The 23,573-nt window shown below is 41.5% G+C and overlaps 1 protein-coding gene across 5 annotated transcripts in view; it reads left to right on the top strand.

Annotated features, from left to right (window-relative positions):
• Positions 1-23,573, top strand: part of OPA1 (OPA1 mitochondrial dynamin like GTPase) — an 86,627-nt gene that overhangs the window by 49,582 nt on the left and 13,472 nt on the right. For all 5 annotated transcript variants that reach the window (XM_050963871.1, XM_050963874.1, XM_050963872.1 and 2 more), the window contains 4 exons: positions 1,087-1,227; positions 2,828-2,944; positions 4,656-4,749; positions 7,396-7,506. In XM_050963871.1, coding sequence (XP_050819828.1) covers positions 1,087-1,227; positions 2,828-2,944; positions 4,656-4,749; positions 7,396-7,506 — 463 coding nt within the window. The remainder of the gene's footprint in view (positions 1-1,086; positions 1,228-2,827; positions 2,945-4,655; positions 4,750-7,395; positions 7,507-23,573) is intronic.

Below are 23,573 nucleotides of genomic sequence, written 5' to 3' on the forward strand. Positions count from 1 at the left end.
TTTTTCTTTCTTTTTTATATAAAGCTTTCTTTTAAGACCTGTTGGAGTTTTTCTTTACTTCAGGGAAATTGAGTCTGTACTCACCAGGGAATTGGTGGGAGGAAGAAATCAGGGGGAGATCTGTGTGTGTTGGATTTGCTAGCCTGATTTTGCATTCCCTCTGGGTGAAGAGGAAAGTGCTTTTGTTTCCAGGACTGGGAACGGAGAGGGGGAGTCACTCTGTTTGGATTCACAGAGCTTGTGTCTGTGTATCTCTCCAGGAGCACCTGGAGGGGGGAAGGGAAAAAGGATTATTTCCCTTTGTTGTGAGACTCAAGGGAATTGGGTCTTGGGGTCCCCAGGGAAGGTTTTTCAGGGGGACCAGAGTGCCCCAAAACACTCTAATTTTTTGGGTGGTGGCAGCAAGTACCAGGTCCAAGCTGGTAACTAAGCTTGGAGGTTTTTCATGCTAACCCCCATATTTTGGACGCTAAGGTCCAAATCTGGGACTAAAGGTATGATAGGGTGACAGAGTTAATTGATGCATTTTCTTTCCTTTGCTTACTTTCTCTGGCATTCAAGATCCAGGATGATTCAAAGATAGCTGGTTCTGTGAAAAAAGTTAAGGCTGAATAAAGAGAGACATAGTACTTTGTCTAAGAAGGAGATACCAGGCTATGAAGTTACAATGCAGCTAAGAGCTGATTTGAGATTAGATATCCAAAGGTGAACAGAGAAAAAGTTGAGGGACTTGTTGAGTTGGGTGGCAGCCATGTAGAACTGATGGTCAAGAGATTGTCAGCTAGGTGGAGTTTTAAATGCAGACCTTAATTAAAATCATTATTGTCAAGCAGTCTACACTTCAACCTTTTTGTCCATATTGAGTATGTGATATATTTATTATTACTACCTACACTACTACTGCATAAAGGCTTTTGTAGTCTGGGCTAATGACATAGACATGGTACGCTATGCAAGTTGAGTGACATCAAGCTGGGATTCTTATACCTTTGTGGCTCTTCACACGAATGGTGGTGCTGGGAAACTACCAACTATAAATAATGTGGGAATGTCTGTGTTTGAATTTGAACCTCTTTTTTTTTTGAGAATATTCGCAATGAAACAAAAAATGAACTTGAGAAGATGATCAAATGCAACGAAGACCATGCAGCTTACCTTGCAAATGACGAGGTGACAACTGTCCGAAAGAATCTTGAAGCAAAAGGGGTAGCAGTGGACCCATGTTTGGTAAGATGTAACTTTGTAGCAGAACGTATGGAAGCGTTTGTATGCTCTTTCTAGCTATCATAAAAATAACTATCTAAACTGAACTTGTAATCCAGATGTTTCAAAATAAATTATTAAATGAATGCTCGCATGCAATGCACACATTTTTGTAGGGCCTTATTTGTTGGCTGTCAGACAACTATAGTACAGCACTTTTGGATTTGACAGTGGAATCAGAATCTGCTAGGCAGATACAATGCCTGTGATAGAGGCCTATATTGTGGCATGTCTACCCCTAAAGTAATATTATCCATACAGTGTGTAGTGGAAGCAAACCTTCCACAGCGGACAGAGGAATGATTAAACCTATTCTGTGTTATTTACAAAGACTTTGTGAATTGTAGTTAGTTGTATGTGCAGTTGAGTTTGGCTGATTCATCTCATGGATATAAACAGATGAACTTCAGTCAAAGAGATTGAAGTTAACTCTATCAAAAGGGAGCGTCTTTCGTCAGGGGACTGTGTCACTGGGGTGAAATCTTTTGGAAAATGGTTTACAATTCTAACCATGTAAGGTCCTTAAAGTAACCAGGCCCCTCATTTCATTAAACATGCAGTTTAAAAAACTAGTTATATAAGAAAATTCAAATATTGTCAGTATTAGGTACATGGAGATTTTCTTTAGTTCTGTGTTGTTTTTGTAGTAACTTTGGCCCCAATCCTACAAAGACTTATGCTCATACTTAACTTTACTACCATGAATACTCAAGCTAAGTACATAATAATAATAATAATAATTAATACTTAGCTTTTATACAGCATTTCTCATCAGAGGATCTCAAAGCACTTTACAAAAGGAGGTAGTAATATTATCCCCTGTTTAAAGATAGGAGAAACTAAGGCAGAGAAGTGAAGTGATGTGACTTGCCCAGGGCCACTCAGCCAGCCAGTGGCAGTCAGGAACAGAATCCATTTCTTCTGAGTCCCAGAACAGAACAGCGCTTCATCTACTAGAGCACGCTGCTCTGATAATAAAAAACTGGAGTACACACGTAAGGGTTTGCAGGATTGGGATCTAAATAAACCTAATGAAGAAAAGTTCTAAATATATGTGGTTTCTTCATAAATCTAAGACCCACTAATGTACTTCTCTGTGCCCTTTTCTGGCTAAACAGCAAGTTAACTAATGTATGGCATTCAAAGTGCTTAATTTGTTGTGCTCAAATGACAGTGTTTGCAGACTGTGACCTGTAACTTACATTTAACTCAGAATAACAGTGTGCCATTTAAAAATGCATACAGTTTCTGTACACAGTTTAAACTTCTGAGAGGATGCTGCAAACATTGAAGACTAGAAATGTAAACATGCTATTTGACAGAATCCTTTTTAATGTTTGCCTTGGATCAGTTAAGATGTTGATTTATATGCTGTATAGCTTTCTTTAATTGACCAACTGATAACCGCATAACATTTAAACATATACAGGGAAAGGGATTGTGCAAATCAATTCTGTACTTTTTTCATGTGCTTATGGTGAAATGTGATTATTAAAATACATAAAATATTAACTGGAGAATGCTTATGCAGTTTATCCATGAGTTTTAACTACTTTCTTCTTAGATTAAAGACACGTGGCACCAAGTTTATAGAAGACATTTCTTGAGGACAGCTTTGAGCCACTGTAATCTGTGTCGAAGAGGCTTTTATTACTACCAAAGGCATTTTGTAGACTCTGAGGTAAATTGAAGAACATATGGATACTGCCGTTTGGGGAATGCGAACAGCCTCAGTGTCTACAGAGATCTAGCCAAAAAGAAAGCAACCATTTCTGTATTAATCTGTTTCTTTATATGCTTTAAAATATTCAGTATGGTATTTATAATCCCAGCTGACTATGTCTGCTTTCAATGGACAAAATTCCATTAGGTGGTAATTACACAAAATGTCCACTAGATGTCAGTCATCAACTAGTCATCTCTGTTCCTGACTCTGTAGCTCTTCAGTGTGTTATGACAATTTAATGTTACAACAGCCCTCAGGACTATTGGCGTCTTGCTGGTATCCACGTATTTGCCCCTACTTCTCCCATTAATGTCTGCTTTCCTTATTGACTTTTAGATTTCAAATCTGTAGTGGAGGAAAAGCCTTAATACTAAGGAGAATGGCTTTTCTGTGAAGAGGGTAGAGCAGTAGTGCTAGAAACAAAAATAAGGGTTAATGTTTGACACAATAAAATGTGGGCCATAAGCAAGTAATTTTCATTTTTAATAATCAGCCACAAAGCTAGCAATCAGGCCTCCTCTGTTGAACCTTTTAGTGTATCTGTGGAGCCTCCAGTATTTGTAAATGCAAGGGTTAGAGAGAAATGGCAGTTTTGTTCTGATGCAAACAATGTTTTGGAAATCTGTTTTTGATCCTGATAATGGACGTCATCCCTTGAGATATGGAAATGGCTCAATGCGCATCACAGATTTATACTTAAAATTATGGGATGATAAAGATGAAGAAAATGTCCAAGATGTTTAGAGAGCCACCTTTTGTAACTTTATGTATGATTTGTATTTTAAACTGTTGGAAGTTTGATGATTGCAGTGCTGCCTGCAACAGTACAAAGGGAAGAGCTTGCTCTTTAATCAGTGTGTTGAAATAAAGAAGAAAATGCCAAAAAAGCTAAAAATAAAGAAATCTCCCTATGATTAAGGGAAAGAATCAACATACATAGTCTAAAATCCTCCTCGTCCCTACCACAGAAGCCTCTCTACAGGACTGCTGTAGTTAGGGCTCTGTGGCACAGGATGGGATCTCAGAGAGGAGGTGGGAGCTGCCATCCTGTGGCACCAGGCATGCAGTGAGGAATACAGGCAGCAACCCAGCTGGAGTTCAAATATCAACTCCTCCTCTGTGTTATACCCTCCTTGGTAACCCCGCTACGAAGCTGGAGCTTCCTGTGGGCCTGGGGTATCTCCTGTAAGAACTTGTAAAAGCCCCTAACTACCACATGTTTTTCATAAGCTTTTGTCAGGCAGCAGGACAAAGTTTGGAGTATGCCTGTCTCCTTCCAGATGGTATAATACAGCCTTGAAAGCGCCATGTGCCCAGACCCAGTTTGTATGTAGTGCCTGCAGGTCACTTTCCTGTGCTGTCCCTTCATGATCCTTTCCACTGGAGAAAGGTGAACAACTGGATGCAGGGGGAGTGGGAGACATATTTAACAAGACTCAGAGTGGCCTTTGGCATAGGAATTTTGGGTGTGTTTCTTCATCATGCACAGCAAATCTTTTCTATATGTTTTTGCGTAAGTTAATGTGTACATGCTATAGTCACTGTGTTCAAGAGTGTATGTCAGAGCAAGCTCAGTTTTCTATTTAAGGGACTACACGGTTCGTTGACCCTCCCCCGTGGGGAAGGAAGGAAAGGAAGCGCTAACACCTTCCTCTGCCTGTTTCAGCTTGAATGCAATGATGTGGTTCTGTTCTGGCGCATACAGCGAATGCTGGCGATTACAGCAAACACACTGAGGCAGCAGCTTACTAACACTGAAGGTGAGGCTTATCGCGACTGCTGTTAGCACGGTGTTGCAAAGGTTAATAAGATTCTAGTGCTGTCCCATTTGGATGTCACTTTCTAGTTCATTAGAATAGAAGGCTGGTTTTGGTTTCATGTTTTGGTGGGCGACGAGGTGTCAACTATTAAACTGGGTTTGGTGTAGGTAGTATGTTAAATATTTTAAACCCATTAACAACTATTTTCAGGTGCTAACTTGTTATACAATGCTGAAAAGGTTGAACTTTGTTCTGAGCAAGCAAGGAGGATGTGGGAAGAAATGAGCACAAGTGTATATGGTATAAAAAAATGCTCCGTAAGGAATACAAGGAGAACCATGACAATACCTGAGTCTGGCTTATGGAGATTATCACAGCACTAAATTAGTTGATTCCAGAGCTGGAGTTCTCCTTCCACTGATTCCTCTTGGAAAGGGCATCCTAAGGCTACTCGTTTAATGTGTTTATTATTTCTGATGTTGGTGATGTATATATGAGATTGTTAAAGCTGCGCTGCCATCATCCTGTTGATATCATCCAGCTCTTGACGTCTCATACTTCCTACACCGGAAGTTCTCTCAGCTTCCCAAGCATCTGGTCTAGGTGAGAACTAATCGGCTAAGACTGTGCCCATGTAAAACAAGAGAGCCTGAGGAAATGGTGCAGGGAACATCGAACCCTTACACTTCAGAAACTTTTCTCAAACAGTTTGCAATCTAGTGGTTCTTTTGGCTCTAGGCTCCTGTTGGATGCCCAGATAACAGTGGCACCCAAGAGTACTTTTGTCCACCTTCACTGGTTGAAAGAGATTGAGGCTTTTTCTTCTGGGCATTTCACACACTGAGCACAATATCCTTGTGCTCCGCAGGATTCTAACAGCCTTCCTTGGGGGAATCCAAGCTACAGTCCCTTATGGTTAGGTCCTGTGTATTTTAGAAACAACCTCTCTTTATGCACCAAGCCAGCACTGGAGATCAGCTGAGCCACTGGAAATGACAGGCACTAGATTTGTCTATCCAGGGATAAAGTCTGCTATGTGGAGGGTAGGTTGATTATTTTTTCAGGGCAAATGGCAGGGTTTATCTGTTTGCTCAGGCTTTCCCTGAGAGGCTGTTTGAGGGGAGCCTGTGACTCATGGCTGGAATTTCATTAGTAGTAGTTGTCATGGTATTTATTGATTAATGCACAAATGCGAGTTTCTAGGGAATACCAGGATTTGTAAAAGTGTCTAGATATCACGTTTCATACACTAGAAATTAAGTGCAATTAATATTTTGATACCAAATATGTAGATTTTATGAAACTTCTGCCAAGATCAGCTTGGGAAGCTGAATGCATTATTTAAATTGTCACGTGTGAACTCAGCCTGCCCCACAAACTTCACAAGTCCAAAAAACCAGGAATTTTTCTTTTCTTTTTTGGAGGGGATGAAAAAAGTAGTGTTTGCAAAGAAGAAAGCACATTCCTTTGATTTTTAAACGGTTATGTGCCAAGACTACGTCTACCCCTGCCTTTCCTACCAGCTCGGAGCCCCAGCACCCCGTCCTGCTGAGCCAGACACGCCCATCTGCTCCAACAAAGACCCAGGGTCTGAAATACTTGTCCCAAAACTGCAGGTTTACCTGAAAGCAGCTCACAGAAGTGTTCTTGTCTTTAACACTCAGATGCCCAATTCCCAGTGGGGTCGAAACCCCAGTAAATCTGTTTTACCCTGTATAAAACTTATGCAGGGTAAACTCATAAATTGTTCACCCTCTGTAACACCGATAGAGAGATATGCATGGCTGTTTGCTCCTCCAGGTATTAATACATACTGAGTGAATTAATAAGTAAAAAGTGATTTTATTAAATACAGAAAGAAGGATTTAAGTGGTTTCAAGTAGTAACAGGCAGAACAAAGTAAGTCAACAAGCAAAATAAAGTAAAACATGCAAATCTATGTCTAATCAAACTGAATACAGATAATCCCACCCTCAGAGCTCCTTCAGTAAGTTTTTTCCTCAGACTGGACATCTTCCAGACCCCGGCACAATTCTTTCCCCTGGCACAGCTCTTGTTCCAGCTCAGGTGATAGCTGGGGGATTCTTCATGATGGCTCCTTAACTCCCTTTGTTCAGTTCCACTCTTTTATATATCTTTTGCATAAAGCGGGAATCCTTTGTCCCTCTCTGGGTTCCCCCCCCCCTTCTCAATGGAAAGACACCAGCTTAAAGATGGATTCCAGTTCAGGTGACATAATCACATGTCACCACAAGACTTCATTGCCCACTTGCCAGCACACACGTATACGGGAAGACTTACAGGTAAAACACACCATCTGCAGACAATTGTCCTGGTTAATGGGAGTCATCAAGATTTCAAGCCACCATTAATGACACACACTTTGCATAATTACAATAGGCCCTCAGAGTTATATTTCGTATTTCTAGCTTAGATACAAGGCTGGTACATTTATACAAAGAGGATGATCACACTCAGTAGACAATAAGCTTTGTAATGATACCTTACAAGAGACATTTTGCATGAAGCGTATTCCAGTTACATTATGTTCACTTATTAGCATATTTTTATAAAACCATATAAACTGCAACGTCACACATTTCCCTGTCAAAGAATTCACTAGTCTTTTAACATGTATTTTCACAGTCAGACGTTTGGAGAAGAATGTAAAGGAAGTGCTGGAAGACTTTGCTGAGGACAGTGACAAGAAGGTTAAGTTACTAACGGGCAAAAGGGTCCAGCTGGCGGAGGATCTCAGTGAGTAGCTGTTTTACTAGTATTTCACATACGACTTGAAAGGAAACAGATAATGCGGTCAAGCCCTTGATTACATGAAATTGTGATACCTATTTGCTGACAATACGAAATGTTAGTACAGATCTTTACCTGTAGGCCAGAAGGTCTGGGTCTTATCCAAAATGCTGACAACATCATGCAGTGCTGGAGGACTGGTGTGTTGCTTAAGGTGGCATCCTTCTGATGAAACTGTAAACTTAGATCCCCTGTACATGTGTCATTGGGCTGTCAGGATGGAAGTTTTAAGATCTGGCTTTTTCTTATCGGGGGAACAAAAGCTGCCTCTACTTTTCGGCTACTTTTCAGATAAGAATAGATTCTTGCAACCCTTTCTGAAGCACTCTACACTCTATTATTGCAGCAGGCCTTTCGAGTATGATGCAGGGATGATCCTGGTGTCAGGGAAGTGCCTTTTGCTGGCCTCATGAAAATCTGCTCAGAATTGGCCTAGTTACAAACTGATGAAAATTGCCATTGCCCATCTGTTTTTCACACAGTGCAGCTTGGTTTTTTTGGCAGCATACCAAAATCCTTCAAAATTTCATGAGCACTGCACTCTCTGTGCCCCCGTACCTCGCTCCAGCAGCCTGCAAGCAGAGCAGAACCTCCAGAAGGGAGGAAAATGTACTGTGCAAAAAAGTCTGATCACATAATTGAAGACTGTGTCATAGTGCACATGCACAAAGGGGCCAAATTCAGGTCACAGGAAACGTTAATTCTGGCATTTCCTAACTTCACATGCTGGACTTCGCAACTACATAACTTTCTTTTAACATAGCTTTTGTGTAAGTAGTGTAGGATATCGAGTGTGGCCTAGTGTGCTGGTCACTATTCCCTCACTTAGTCAAGCAGTTCTAATCTTGTAGATAGCTGAGCATATAATTGCTGCCGTAGTTTCCTAGTTTATATACATTGTTTTTCTTTAGCAAAAGGTTATGATAGCTGACAATGCTATATAAAAACAAATTCTTTGTGCTCATTGTAAACTGTAGGCTACTAGAAGGACCAGCTGTTGACACCACCAATCCATATGATTACATTGAGAACCTAGTGTTGTCTTTAAATTAAAAGTGTAGATAATTTGGGGGGGGGGGGGGAGATTCTGTACAAGGTGTTGCTGTAGTATTTTAGGATTACAGAGAATGAGAACTTTTATTGGATGTTGAAGTGGCCTAGTCGAGATCTTTTTAGTTTTTCTTTTTCTTAGCATCTGTGTGAAATAGCAGTGATCTGGAGATGCATTCTGGTTGTTGGCGCCTGTCTATCAACACAAAGTATCAGTATTGCTTCAGTCCTGTCAGTCCTGCTGTAATGTTACTCTTAAAGTGAAATGGGCTTTAACCAGGGCTTGCCCAGGTTTCTCCTCTTTGCCTTCAAGCTGTGTAAAGAAAAACTAGAAGTATGAGTGTTTAATGGAGAAATTATTTCCTTTATTAGTGAGGGGTCCTATTCATTTTCTGTTGGTAAATGTTGTCCTTTTAATTCTCATTTTGCTGCTTTAATACCTATACATTATTTTTCTTGTTTGCAAAAGCTTCGGCTCATCGCATGATTCTTTGCTAGCACTGGTTTATCCTTCAGTATTCACTGCTGTAAAGCTGATATTATTTTTCAGAAAATAAACAGTATTTTTTGTAAAACTATAATGCTCAGATAGTTTGGTAAATTAATGCTGCAAACAAGAAGAAAATTGAAGCCTTGAGGAGGTGACCCTGGCAAAGACTCTTGTGTATCTCGAGGAATGAAAGGAAGATAACAGTTAATGTTAAAAAGATTACTGGGGGAAGCAGACCCTGCTGTTAGAAATCAATAGACACAAACTTATGTGCTTTGGTCGTGTGAGGCATGGAGATGGAAATAACCTCAAGAAAGTGACCAAGGAAGTTATAGTGGCAGGTCATCATAGTAGGGAACAGCCCGTGAGGAGATTGATGGATGGTGTGAGATCACTGGAGACCAGCTGCTGAGTGCTCAAAGCTAGCCAGAAGGCTTCTGAAAATTCTGCTCTGATGTCACCAATATCACTGCTCTACAGCCAAAATGCTCCTGAAATAAGTGTAGTCCAACTTTACTAATTCTGGGTCACAGAACGAAAATGATGCTTAAAATTGTTGATTGGCTCTAGTTTTCAAGATATGCTATTGGGTCAGTATATACGACCTTGACTTGGGAATGGCAGAGGATAAGTGAGTTATAAAGGGAAGGGATCTCAATTTAAACCAGAAATGACTAAAATACGTCTTTGACTGGATCTATGAATAAATCTGTGACTGGGTTTGGACAGTACTTGCTTTTTAGGCAAAACAATGAATGATGCAATCTGAAGCTGGTATTGCATCACACATGATATGAATTGCATCATGTTATTCCTAGAAGTCATGAATGATGCAATCATAACAAAGCTTACATCACTCTGCTGAACAAATTGCCCTATATCAGCTCTAGAAATCATACAGTGTCGTGCTCTCTTATTTGTCAGTGTTTGATTTTGCAAAGGGACACATTTCTGTTTAGCCAAAGTGAGCAGAGATGCCTCGTACTTGTGTGAAGAGTGCAAATAACTTCTGCTATGTTTGTGGTGAAGCGACTTTTGCATCACAAAAGCGCAGAATAACCACTATGGTTAAGAAAGCCTATCACCTTTCTTTTGGCTGCAAAATTGGAGATCAGGACAAGAGATGGGCCCCACACATATGCTGCAACACTTGTGCAACAAATCTTCACCAGTGGTTGAACAGGAAAAGGAAATCTATGCCTTTTGCAGTGCCAATGATTTGGAGAGAGCCAACAGATCATACCAGCAATTGTTACTTCTGCATGGTGCCTCCAATTGGGAAAGGTGTGTCAAAGAAGAAAAAGTGAACTGAATGACCTTGTCAGGGTTTTGGAACTACCCAAGAGTAAGGCAGAGCTGTTGGGCTCCAGACTACAGCAGTGGAATCTCCTGGCAGGCTATCAGGGCAAATGGAGCCCATCAATGCTTGCAGACTATTGCTGGACAGTGACAAGAGATGCTCCATTGAATGAATACAAGAGACAAGCCAAGAAGCGCCGAGTAGACACTGAATAGGACTAAACTATGTACATAATAGTTTTTTGCCTTTTGTTTCATAATAAATTTTATTTATAGAACCCTTTTGCTGCTTTTTAAAGTGTTACATAAACAGGGCAGGTGAAATATTATCATGTAAAGCAACCGTAAACACATGAAAAGACCTACGTTTACAATTTATGATTAAAACTCTACTATCTACACAATATACATAGACATAAAATGTAAAAACTTAAATATCTTAGAAACAGTAGCCAATCAGTTGTTTTAATTGTCATATTTGAATTCAGCACATCAAAATACATAATAAATAACACATTTTATCTCTGAAGCAGATGACTTCTCAAAAGTTGTAGACCAGTGTATTCAGAGATGAATCAGTGGATTTTTGCTGATTTACATAATGCTTAGAAGTGAAAGCAAGATATTATGAAAGCTAAAAGCTTGGTACATACGATAGCTATGGAAGTTTAGTAGTGTAAAATACCTCAGACCATTCTGGTTTCCAGTTCCATTCACCGGACAGAGCCTTAATAGACTGATGTTTCTTGCCACAAGATATCTGAAACAGAAAGCAAGACTTGCAGTGAGAGAGAGATGAATTGTGGCCATAGCAATCTTCTGTATAGGGCCCTCCCAAATTCATGGTCCATTTTGGTCAATTTCCCGGCCAGAGCGTTTTAAAATTAGTCCAATTTCACGGTGTCGTAACCATGGTTCAGAGCTAGGCTCTGAAGGCAGCAACCACTCAGCTTCCTGCAGCTAGAGGAGGTTCCTGAAGATGGAGGTGGGTCTAATCCCTCTGGAGCTGCTGGGAGTGTCTCAGATGGAGGCTCCTAGCTGCTAGTCCTGGCCAGTGGTGGATTAACGCAGGAGTCCTGGCCAATTTGGGGGGCCCCTGGAAAAATGGGGGCCCTGAGCCATTGCTGGAGCTGTGGGGGGCAGAAGCCCTGGTTGGTGCCGTGGGGGTGGGGGGGCGGTGTGGAAACCCCGAGCCCAGCTCCGGGTCTGCTGCAGCACAGAAATGGGCTGTACCACCCTCACTTCTGTGCTGCCTCTGGAGGTGGTTCTGATCTCCCCACCGAGAACAGGATAAGGGGAACTCCTGTCCCTTGCCAGCCCGGCCCAGACTAACAGCTAGGAGCCCCCCCCAGGTGGGGCACTCCCAGCAGCATGCGGAGATCGGATTTCATTGAGCAGGGCTTATTTCACAGTCCATGACACGTTTTTCATGGTCTTGAAATCAGGGCTTTGGAGCAGAGCCCAAAGCTGGAGTGTGGAGCAGCTCCGGAGCAGAGGATGGAGCTGCAGGTTTTTGCCTGGAGCTGGAGCAGAGCCGGAGCTCCAAAGCCCTGCTTGAAATTGGTAGGGCCTTACTTATATATTATTAATTCAGTTCATGAATAGCAGTGGGTATCCAGTAGTTTATATTCAATAGAATAAAATGTAGCAACAAAAAATTCCCAAGTGTGTTTCTTGCAGGTCTCAGACACTAACCACAAGTGGGTTTTTTTTTAATTAACTAACCCTCATCCAGTGCACAGTTACAGTGAAAGATGATGTATTCTGACATGTTCTGTTTTATTGTACCTTTGGGAAGATTTTAAAACCATCAGTGCTTGGCTCTGCAGTCAATTCAGAAATATTCTCCTCACTCTCATGCATGCTTTTATTGCTAAGTGGTACTAATTTTATGAGCAGATGATTGAGAGAAGATTTCTTGGCTTTCTCCTTAGTGTACAGAGAATGCTTTTCTTTGTTACAATTTTTATACACCTGAGAGATCCTTTCTGATAACACCGGGCATTGAAGTCTCAGTGGAACCTATAAGTAATCTCCTCCTTAAGCATGAAGTGGCAGTTAGAACTCCACTACTTCAGGAAAGGAAATCCTCACTCTCACAGTCCACACTCATTAAATGTTTGGATTTTAATTCACCAATTGAGATTTAGCTTCCTAGTTTTAAGGTCTACTTGTAAACGAAGTCTAGATTATTTAAATACCCTTGACTTGTCAGGGCTTGTCTCCTGATAACAAAAGTCAAGCAGTGTTGCTATGCTATGTCACATTTTTAACACCAAAGCATTGAAAGTGTTTTATTGTTTCATTTGGTTTTGCCCTGAGATGCCAGTTGATGGCATGTTACATATTCTAGCTTGGGTGACACAGCCTCATAATGGGACTACATATAAATTACAACATTTTTCATCTGATGCATGTTTTTATTGCATGTATTCTAAATCCTGGAATGGAACTTTTAATTCTCCATGTGTTTTGTTAATATCACTTAGGCCCTGAATCTAACACTTTCACTGTATGTTACTTTCCACATTTTATTCCAAAGCCTGTTCATAAAATGATTCCTTACACAGCTTAGCACTAACTGTATAAAATATAGATGGTTCTGAAGGTTGTACTGAAGATCTTTTTTGGTGGGGGGAAGTATGCGTGTGTGTGCGCGCATGTGTACATTCATTTCAGAGAAATGCCAAATAGCCGTATTATTTAGCATGTAAATAGTGTTAAATTAGTAACGTGAAGTCCTAGGACCAGAAACACCTGGAAGAAGGGGACAAAGAGAGAGAAAAGTAATTGACTGGGGGAAATGTGCTTTAATATAATGTCTTTAAAAAATGCCTTGTATATAGATGGACGCAGAAGTTTGACTTGTGTTACCTTGAACAAAACACTAACATTTTGCCACCGGAAAGCTATAGTTTTAGACATGCTCATTATTTTGTGTAATATTTGCAAACAGGAGGAAGCTGCATGAGTGCTCTAGGTCTGTCTTGTTCCTGGTCTAATTGGGCATTTACAATGCTTCTGGATTACAGATTCAGCAGTTGGTGGGACCTGTTGTCAACTCACTTGTCCCCTAGCTCCTTAACAACATGATTGCGATTCGTAGCATAGATAGGACCTTACCTGTGTTCTGTAGCCTGACTAAAAACACATCCAAATCTTTAGCCTATCTGTAGGATGCTGTTGAAGTCCCGTCTGTTAACAAAAATGCAACTGTCTTGTAATTGAGTCCTCTGACTTGTTCGTATTTGTAGTTCAGATGGAGCCCAAGTGGCACAGTAGTAAGTTTCACTTAAGAAACATGGATTCCATAGTGACCCTTAGATTTACACGTGACCGCTCCTTAAATCTGTACTTTATGTGCAGGATCTACTAGCATTGGTATGGAGGGGTAGAAATTAAAGCAGTAACGTTTAAAAACGTTATATAAAGTAAATTTTGCACTCATAAAAGTGCACCTTGTCAGTGTCTTCCTCCCTCCTGTTGTCACCTTCATTTTTAAGTCTCTGCTTTGGGCACGAAAGGAGTCCTGTAGCATCTATTGATAGCAAAGTAAAATCCATACTAATGCCTAAGGCCACAGCTGCACTGAGAACTTTTGTGTTTATTGTTAAAGTTCAGGCCTGATTTCTGTTTAAATGAAGAAGTGCTGACATACTGTTATCTGTACGGTTACAGCATGGAAAAGGGCTAGTCTGTGAATCTCCTTGAATAGAATATATACTGTATATGCTCAATCATAAGCCAGTTCGTTTATAAGCTGACCCCCCCCACACCCCAGTTAAGTAAAAATGGAAAATTTTTAGAACCCGTTCATAAGCCGACCCTATAATTCAGGGGTCAGCAAACTTTGTCTCCCGGCCATCAGGATAAGCCACTGGGGGGCCAAGATGGTTTGTTTACCTTGACCATCTGCAGGCACGGAGGTAAACCTAAGTAAACAAAGTGTTCTGGCACGCCAGCTGCTTACCCTGATGGGCCAGGGCAGCAACTGGTGGGGAAATGTTTTTGGGGGGAGAAGCTGAGCGTCAGAGGAGTAACCCCTGTGACCATACCCCACATGACACCATCCCTAGCCCAGGACCCCCACACTCTCCCCATCCCTTCCCACCTTATCTGGGGAGGGCCAGGGGAGGATGTCTTTGACCTGGCTGGAGCTGCTCCAGCAGGCCAGACCAGGCAGCGTGGCTGCAGCCTGCTCTGGTGCCCGGGCAGGGTGACCACAGCCTGCTCTGGGAGGTGGGGCCGAGTGACACAGGTACAGCCTGCCAGCCCCGGAGCTGCAGCTGCTTCGGAGGCTGCAGGGAAGGCAGCGTGGCCAGAAGCAGAGAGACTCTGGCCCTGCCTCTTCCCTTCTGGCTCTGCTGGCTGTGCTGCATCTCCTTGCTCCTCTGTTGGGGGGAGGGGCTGTGTCCCACCTCTCCCTCTCTATACCCATTCATAAGCTGACCCCTTTCTCTGGTGCTTAAAAATTCAGCTTATGAACGAGTATATGTGGTGATCTTTTATTATGTTTTACCCATACATATGTGATCTTTTATTTTATGTGATCTTTTATTATGTTTTACCCATACATAGTGATTTCTCCTGCATTTCTACTTTATTTTACTTTCATTAAACTAGTTAATGCTGTACACTTCAGTATATTGTTTCCCTGTTGGCCTTATTGAACTTTACGTTAAAGTGAGCAAATAACTACTCAAAATGTTAAAACTTGTAGGCCTGCTAGTGTATTTGTGTCCTTAGGGAGTTGTTTGTGGTTAGTTGGTTACTGGGTCCTGTTGCCATCAAAAGCTTTTTGATGACACCAGTAAAAGTGGTAAGTAATTGCTAAAGGGTCTGACCTTGGTGCAGGCTTTCAGACCTTTTCTGCTGATTTAATGAGAAGAACCTGTATCTCTGCAGTGGTGTTGTCCAGAATCAGACCACAGATTTGTATCCTACATGGTAAAGAAAAGAATGCAGGTGAATGACTTTGATCTTGCACTGTAATGCAGAATTCCCTTGATTTTGTATTTTGTTTCCTAAAGCAAAATAAATGACAATTACTTTAGCAGACAGAATCTGTAAGTGTACAGAAGATCAGTGCTCTGAGGGTGACTTTCATCTTCCAACCAAACGCTTCCTGACATAGACGTTCTTTGTCATTGAGCTTCCCAGTGAAGTGGGTCCCAGAAATAGAATTTTAGAATTTCAGTCAAAATAATTCAAAATATAAAGGGCCAAAGTAAATTTCCTGAATAACATGAACTTCATGCTGCAGCTAAGTTGCTGTGCAGCTTTCTACCACAAGATGGCAACATCCAGCCTTTGTGGCAGCACTCAGAAGGCTCAGCAAGCAGGAGTGTCCGGTCTCTGTTTACTGTTCTTTACTGTTTGATGCCTATGCATTGTCCAGGCAGCAGGCCTGTTTTCTCGGAAGTTAGGTTTGTTTCCTTTGGGAGGATACAGCACTTGTCTGGGCTTGCCTCTTATTTTCTACTCTTTCTGACTCAGCAGTTTGCACTGCTTAGAAATGACGGTGAAGCTTTAGCTACGTGGCCAAATTCTTAACCACAGCTGGATTGCAAGGTTTGGCTTTACAAAGCAATTTCAATAAGTAACTATTACTATAAATTATTATTATATTATAAGTCGAAAGGAAAAAAATCTTGCAAATAATTTGGAAAATAACCACACAGAGCAGTGCATGAGGGTCTCTTTCACTTCTGAAGCTCCGTAAGCGACTATAGACATATATTGTAGTAGCACCCACAACATGCTAAGTGCTGTCAATGCAAAGAGGAAGATCTGGAGTGAAATCCTGGCCCCATTGAAATCAGTGCAAAGATTTCACCCCGGTCTCTGCTCCAAGAAACTTTATATGGATTTCAGGGTGTCCTTTCTTTTAAAGAGCTTAACTATGAATGCTGCTTAAAAAAAAAACCAAAGCACTTTTCTTCAAAATCCAGTTTCCGCACAGTATATGTGAATATAAGAATTACATAATATACGAAGCGTCTTCCTGCAATTCTGTGTGTGCTATTCATCCAACATTCTGCTCCCTCATAATTCAGGTATTTTAACAAAAACCCTAAAACAGAAATAAACCCCCATGCAGATCCTCTTTGTGGAGTGGGAGTAGTGGCAGGGAGCACAGAAGGGGGGTGTGGGATCAGCAGAATGCTGAGGGAAACCTGACTCTTAAATAACTAAATATGACTGTGGAAGGGTCAGCCCCCAAGTCAGTTTGTCAGCACGTAAGGCATTGACACCTGTGCAGGTTCACAGACTAGTCAGCACTTCTTTCTGCACAAATGCCTATTGAAATGGAGGAAGGCAGTTGAATGTGCAGAAAAAGAAATTCCTACCTTAGGGCGATTTTCTTAAATTCTGTCATAGTTCTAAAATGTAATCTTGATGCACAGAATTAGCTGTAATTATTTTCTTCTAAAGGTCAAAGTGTATCAAGACTAACTAAACTAATGTTCTGAAAAACTCTTCTGCTTTTTATATCTAAGGCTAACACTGGGATTTGTTGCCTGTTGAAGTCACTGTATTACATTTTTACTATGTTGTGAATTCATTAGAATTGGATTTAAGCCTCTGTTGCATTTTATTTTGGAAGTGTCCTTTTAGTGTGCCTGATTTATGTTGGTTGAATATTGGACGTCCTTTGCATGCCATCTTAGTTCAGTTGCAAATCTATGTACAGTTTCTCACCAGATTAGACTGCTAATTAAAATAGAGAGATTGTTGTGGAGCCAGTATTTGGAGTTTATGGATCATGTATGGCCATTTGTTAGATTCCACTCAAATAAGGGTGTTCCTGGGGTCTGTGGAATGTCCTCTTATAGCAAAGTGTGGTTAAAGACACACTTATTTTTAATGTCATACATTTAAGTGGAGCTGGGTGCCAGAGTCCATTAGCACTAATTTGGGGGCTGCTGTAGCATAGTCCGGCATGGTGACATTATTTTCCTCATTGCTACGAGCTGCAGAATGAAAATGCTGCATGAAACTAATTTTAGAGTGTGGAGCTGACTATCCCATATTTGTGTTTCACTCCACTGAGATGACTACAAAGTTTCTAGTGACCTCTTCCTGATCACATCTCATGATCTGTTGATATGTCCTTAAAATCCTGTCCTCCCTTGGCTTTCCTGACTCCATTTGCTCCAGATTCTTTTGCTTCTAAATTGGATCTTCCCCCTTTTAACATAAGGACTGAGAAAACTCTAGCAGCTCTACTGGTCACAACCATGGGGGAGGAGTAGTCTCTCAGGGTGGAAGGGTCCAGATGAGTAGGGCAAAACCAACACCTTAAAACCCACCTGGAAACCAATAGATAACCAATGCAGATTACAGAAAGTCGGCCACTATTATTTGTATTTTATATTGGTGATTAAAATATTTATTGCCAGCAATATGTTTGGATTCTGCAAGACTGAGATAAAGGGTCTAATTCTGTAAGCACTTACTGTGGGGTCCCAAAGTCCCCAGAAGGGACTCTAAAAGATGGACATGAGGAAGACGTGGACTTGGAAATCCAGAGGAAGGAAGAACATACAGAGATCTTTAGAACTAATTAATATCATGGAAGAAGTGAGCTTTTAGAAGAGATTTGAATGAAAACAGGATGGTAACTTTGCAACCAGCTGCATTATGCACAGGTTTCCTAATGACCCTAAGGTATCTTCCTAAGGAGCATCTTGCTGTAGTCTAATCTTGAAGTAACGAAAGCAAGGATGATAGTAGTGAGATCTGCATCAGAAAATGTTATAACCTTCTGAACAGGTGCAGATCAAACAGCAGTCCTGGCTATCCCCGCTATCTGATCATCTAAAGCAGCTGAGGAACTAAAAAGACCTGCAAATTTAAGTCAGATTATGCCCTCAGTTATGGTGGCTGTTATCTTCCACTCGTTCCCCCTCAATCTTTTCTGGATTTATTCCTTATTTGTGCACCCTTATCTATGCCTCAGTCTCAGCCAGAAACTGAATGCTCACCTACACCATCTGTATCTGATAAGGTGGAAATGTTAGAGGCAACATGACACGCTTCGTCACAACCCTCCCCATATGCATGCTGAATTGTGGGGAGGATGTGTGTGTGTGCGCGCGCGCGAGAGAGAGCAAGCATATGTATAGTTTGTACATGCACACTGACTATGATTGTTATCTTTAGGATTAAAATATATTCAGCTATTTTTGTTTAGTGTTCCTACTCTGTTCTGTTCAGTTATAGAGCAGATAGCTATTATTTTTACCTAGTCACCTTTGCCTTATTCTTAATTCAGTGTAGCCCAGTGCATGAGCCCATCTAAAGCAAATGTACTTTGTGGTAGTGAAGGCAACTTGAATTTAACAGTTCTTTGTTTTGGACGGCTGTGTGAAACTGACAAATTAAAGCAATTGTAGAGGAATGTGTAGGATTGTTTGTTCAAAGTGCAGATAAGGTAGCTCCTGCTTTGTGTCATGGCAGAAAGGGCTTTAAAGAGCCGCATCTTCTCAAAGAGGGAAGTAATCCTCAAGGGAGAGCGTACATCAATTGTAAACCTCCTCTGATGGAACGATGGTTTTCTTAACTTCAGAATCCCAGATGGCAAAGATCCGAGCGCTGTGGTTTCTTAATGTTATTGATGAAGAGCCAGGCACTAATATCCAGGTTCAAAAACGGATCCTCATAAAGTTTAGCACATTCTTCGCAGACCAAGATCATCATTTAAAGTCAACATAGAAAGAGAATGATAAATCGGTGTAGGACTGAAGGCATGTTTGCTGCCTATTAATCTTATCTGAGTCCAATGATCTGTCCTTTGATGCATGTTGTTCTGGTGTTATTTACTAAATTTAATCTCTTCCTGAAATTTACTGCATGTTTCGAGGATGGAAACACAATGTTGGGTGCTAGTTTAAAAAAAACTGATCAGTTATATGTACAGATACCACCTGCATGAAGATCCCATTAATGATGTATAAGTAGTAGTGTTTGTAGAAATGCAAAATTATTGCAGGTAGATGAATCAAAGGAGGATGAGTCAACCACTATCAAGCTGTGACATATATTAATCAGACCCCAAAGGACCTAAGAAAGTAGGGTCACCAGCTTATTTAGTATTGTGATGGTGATTTTTCACCTAGCTTCCAAGATGGAAGGCAATATAAAATAAGAGAGCAGTATAGTAATTAATATGACAATACAAACAAAAAAGAAGACAAAAAATAAAGTAACATCTTCTCTTTCAGAGCAGGAGCACTTAAGCAATTAATCTGTATTCCTGACAAGCAGAGATGAATCATGGTATCAGTCCTCTCTCTAAACATTTCTCTTGTTATAATTTCAGACAGACATTTTCTCTTCTAATGATGAAATTTAACATGAATGTTGTTGTAGAGAGATTTTTACTGATTTGTGGTCCAAGTAACTATTGAATACAATCTTCCTTTGGTTTGAGGACCAAAATGTATCAGTTTCTAACACTTAGTTTTTATAAGGATCAATATTCACATTTGTGCACTGGGATTTACACAAGTAATTGCCTTTCGTAATATGGTTAGTCACAGAAGTTGTCTGTGCATCAACTGGAGGAATTTAAATCTTATATGTATTTGGATGAGTCATCACGTAGTGTTCATGGTCTGCTTTTAGTTTGTTTTTCACCTATTCCCTCCCCAGTTAACGGGCATGTTACTCTGATACAGGAAATGAAAACGACAGGTTTCCTTCCACAATTAAATCTTTGCCCGATTGTAGAGCTGATTCAAAACATTTCTATTCTGAGTTGGTTCCTCATCACTGTACTATCTGGGCACTTTCCAGTCGTGCACTAAGCAATATGACTAAGGGTACGTCTACAGTACGGGATTATTCCGATTTTACATAAACCGGTTTTATAAAACAGATTGTATAAAGTCGGGTGCACGCGGCCACACTAAGCACATTAATTCGGCAGTGTGCGTCCATGGTCCGAGGCTAGCATCGATTTCCGGAGCGTTGCATTGTGGGTAGCGATTCCGTAGCTATCCCATAGTTCCTGCAGTCTCCCCCACCCCTTAGAATTCTGGGTTGAGAGCCCAGTGGCTGATGGGGCAAAAATCATTGTTGCGGGTAGTTCTGGGTAAATGTCGTCACTCATTCCTTCCTCCGGGAAAACAACGGCAGACAATTGTTTCGCGCCCTTTTTCCCTGGATTGCCCTGGCAGACACCATAGCATGGCAACCATGGAGCCCGTTCAGCTTTTTTTTTCTTTTTTTTTACAGTCACTGTATGTGTACTGGATGCCACGGACAGAGGCGATACTCCAGCACTACACAGCAGCATTCATTTGCTTTTGCATGATAGCAGAGATGGTTACCAGTCTTTCTGTACCGTCTGCTGCTAGTGTAATTTGGCAATGAGATGACAGTTATCTGTCCTTCTGTGCTGTCTGCTGCTCTCATGGGTGCCCCTGGCTGAGATTGGCCGGGGGCGCAAAAGCAAAACTGGGAATGACTCCTCGAGTCAATCCCTCCTTTATGGTTTCTAAAAATAGTCAATCCTGCCTAAAATATGGGGCAAGTGTACTAGAGAAGCAGTGTATCGGAGAGCACAGCTGCTCCATGTCAGATCCTGCAGAAATGATGAGCTACATGCCATTCACGGGGGGTGCCCCTGCAACAACCCCACTCGTTGCTTCCCTCCTCCCCCAATCTTCCTGGGCTACCGTGGCAGTGTCCCCCCCATTTGTGTCATGAAGTTATAAAGAATGCAGGAATAAGAAACAGAGACTTGTTAGTGAGATAGCAGCGGAAGGCTGCCTTCCCCTCATTTTATGACAGTCCAGGCAGGACATTAAGCGGTGCGGGGGAGAGGAGCCCAGCATCCCGCTACTATGATAGTCCAGGCAGTACAGAATCTTTTCTTTACACAGGAAAGGGAGGGGGCTGATGGAGCTCAGCCCCCAGTTGGTATGATGAGGACGGTTACCAGCCGTTCTGTACCATCTACTGGGAATGACCAGGAATCATTCCTATTTTTACCCAGGCGCCCCTGAGGCCAGCCAGGGGTATTCAGCAGTTATCAAGCATGTTGTACCGTTTGCCACCGGGGAGGGAAGAGGAGCGGCTACTGCTCTTTACTGCTGCAGCATCGCGTCTACCAGCAGCATTCAGTAGACATAGGGTGACATTAAAAAAAAAGTCAAGAAACGATTTTTTTTCCCTTTTCTTTCACGTGGTAGGGGGGAAGGGGTACATTGATGAGCTATTCCTTGAACCACGCCGCACAATGTGTTTGAACCTACAGGCATTGGGAGCTCAGCCAAGAATGCAAATACTTTTCGGAGACTGCTGTGGACTGTGGGATAGCTGGAGTCCTCAGTACCCCCTCCCTCCCTCCATGAGTGTCCATTTGAGTCTCTGGCTTCCCGTTACGCTTGTCACATAGCACTGTGTAGCCTGTAGATTTTTTTTTCAAACGCTTTGGCATTTCGTCTTCTGTAACAGAGCTCTGATAGAACAGATTTGTTTTCCCATAAGCGATCAGATCCAGTATCTCCCGTACGGTCCATGCTGGAGCTCTTTTTGGATTTGGGACTGCATTGCCACCCGTGCTAATCAGAGTTCCACGCTGGGGAAACAGGAGATGTAATTCAAAAGTTCCCGAGGCTTTTCCTATTTACTTGGCCACTGCATCCGAGTTCAGATTGCTGTCCAGAGCGGTCACAATGGTGCACTGTGGGATACCGCCTGGAGGCCAATACCATCGATTTGCAGCCACATTAACCCTAATCTGATATGATAATACCGATTTTAGGGCTACTCCTCTCGTCGGGGAGGAGTACAGAAACCGATTTAAAGAGCCCTTTATATCAATATAAAGGGCCTCATGTGGACGGGTACAGTGTTAAATCAGTTTAACGCTGCTACAATCGGTTTAAATGCGTAGCGTAGACCAAGCCTCAAAGCTATTGTGTGCTCCATTCGATCTCTCATTTTGTCAGTTTTCATTGGAAATTCTATGCTTAATGAACATTTTGAAACCTGTGGTAGGCTCTGAGCACTGTTTATGGTAGTGCTGTGGCATTAATTACTTTCCCTTTTATAGGGATGTGGGACCTGACACGTGACAAGTTCTCAAAAACGTAACTAGTGTCAGATCAAAAGTCTCAGTAGTTGTCATTTTCACCTCAGCCTAGCGATCTCAGCTTTGATACTATGCTCCTGCATTGTCAGATATGAGGCGATAACTTCATGTTTGCCAGTCTATAGAGCCCTGGGGACGGCTCTGGGAAATACAGTCAGCTTCTGTTCTATTTGATTGGGGAGGGGAAAATGTGTTGCTGGAAACAGTTTCATTAGCTGAGAAGGGCTCATGTGCAGACCTCAGGCCGGTGTGGGTCAAGACGTTGATTAATTAGTAGCGTACACTTTCATCAATACAATGCACAATTCATGTTTTATGGTGGGTTTTTTTTCTAAGAGCGTTTTTAGCTATGTTACAATAAAATGGCAATGCTGAGTACTTGTGAAAGTATCTTTAATGTCTACAGACAAGCTGGCTTTCTTACTGCTGGTTTTGCGCCATCCCCTAGCATGAAGTAAAGGTGGGGCTCATCTTAAGTGACGGTTGATAACTTTACTCAAATATGATTTGAGAATAAAGTATCATTAGTGCTGGTAACTAGATTGACTTGAGTGATGATGATTATACGTCTTCTAGTTAGACTCTATTCTTAGCATCAGTTTCCTGCAGTGTTTGCATGGTTCTCGCTTATAGCATGTTAACCATACAAGCTGGGGTATCTAAATTTCCTTTAGTTGAATCCTCCCCTGAAACAAGAAGGAAAAGAGAGAACGTTAGATTCTCTGTCTATAGTGAGGAAGCAGACTCCCCTGATGTTTTTCCTGTTGTGGTCTAGTTAAACAAAGTACTTGGTCAGTTTGCCATCAGGAGGTCATAGAAGAGCTCATGTCCATAAAACTAGAATGTGTTTAAACCAGCTCCTGGAGATCTGGCTATATTTGTATATATATAAAATGGATGTGCTAAATATTTTGCTTTTGGTTTAGGGTTCTAAGAAGATGCTAACTATTCAAAGTAAGATCAGTAATCCATCATTATAATAGCATCTCACTTGTTCTATCAGCCATGCAGAGCACCTCCTCCCACCACTCCCCATACCACCAAGAATACCAGGATTCCAGCAGCACC

The sequence above is a fragment of the Gopherus flavomarginatus genome, chromosome 8, assembly GCF_025201925.1.
Source record: "Gopherus flavomarginatus isolate rGopFla2 chromosome 8, rGopFla2.mat.asm, whole genome shotgun sequence".
Lineage (NCBI taxonomy): Eukaryota > Metazoa > Chordata > Testudines > Testudinidae > Gopherus > Gopherus flavomarginatus.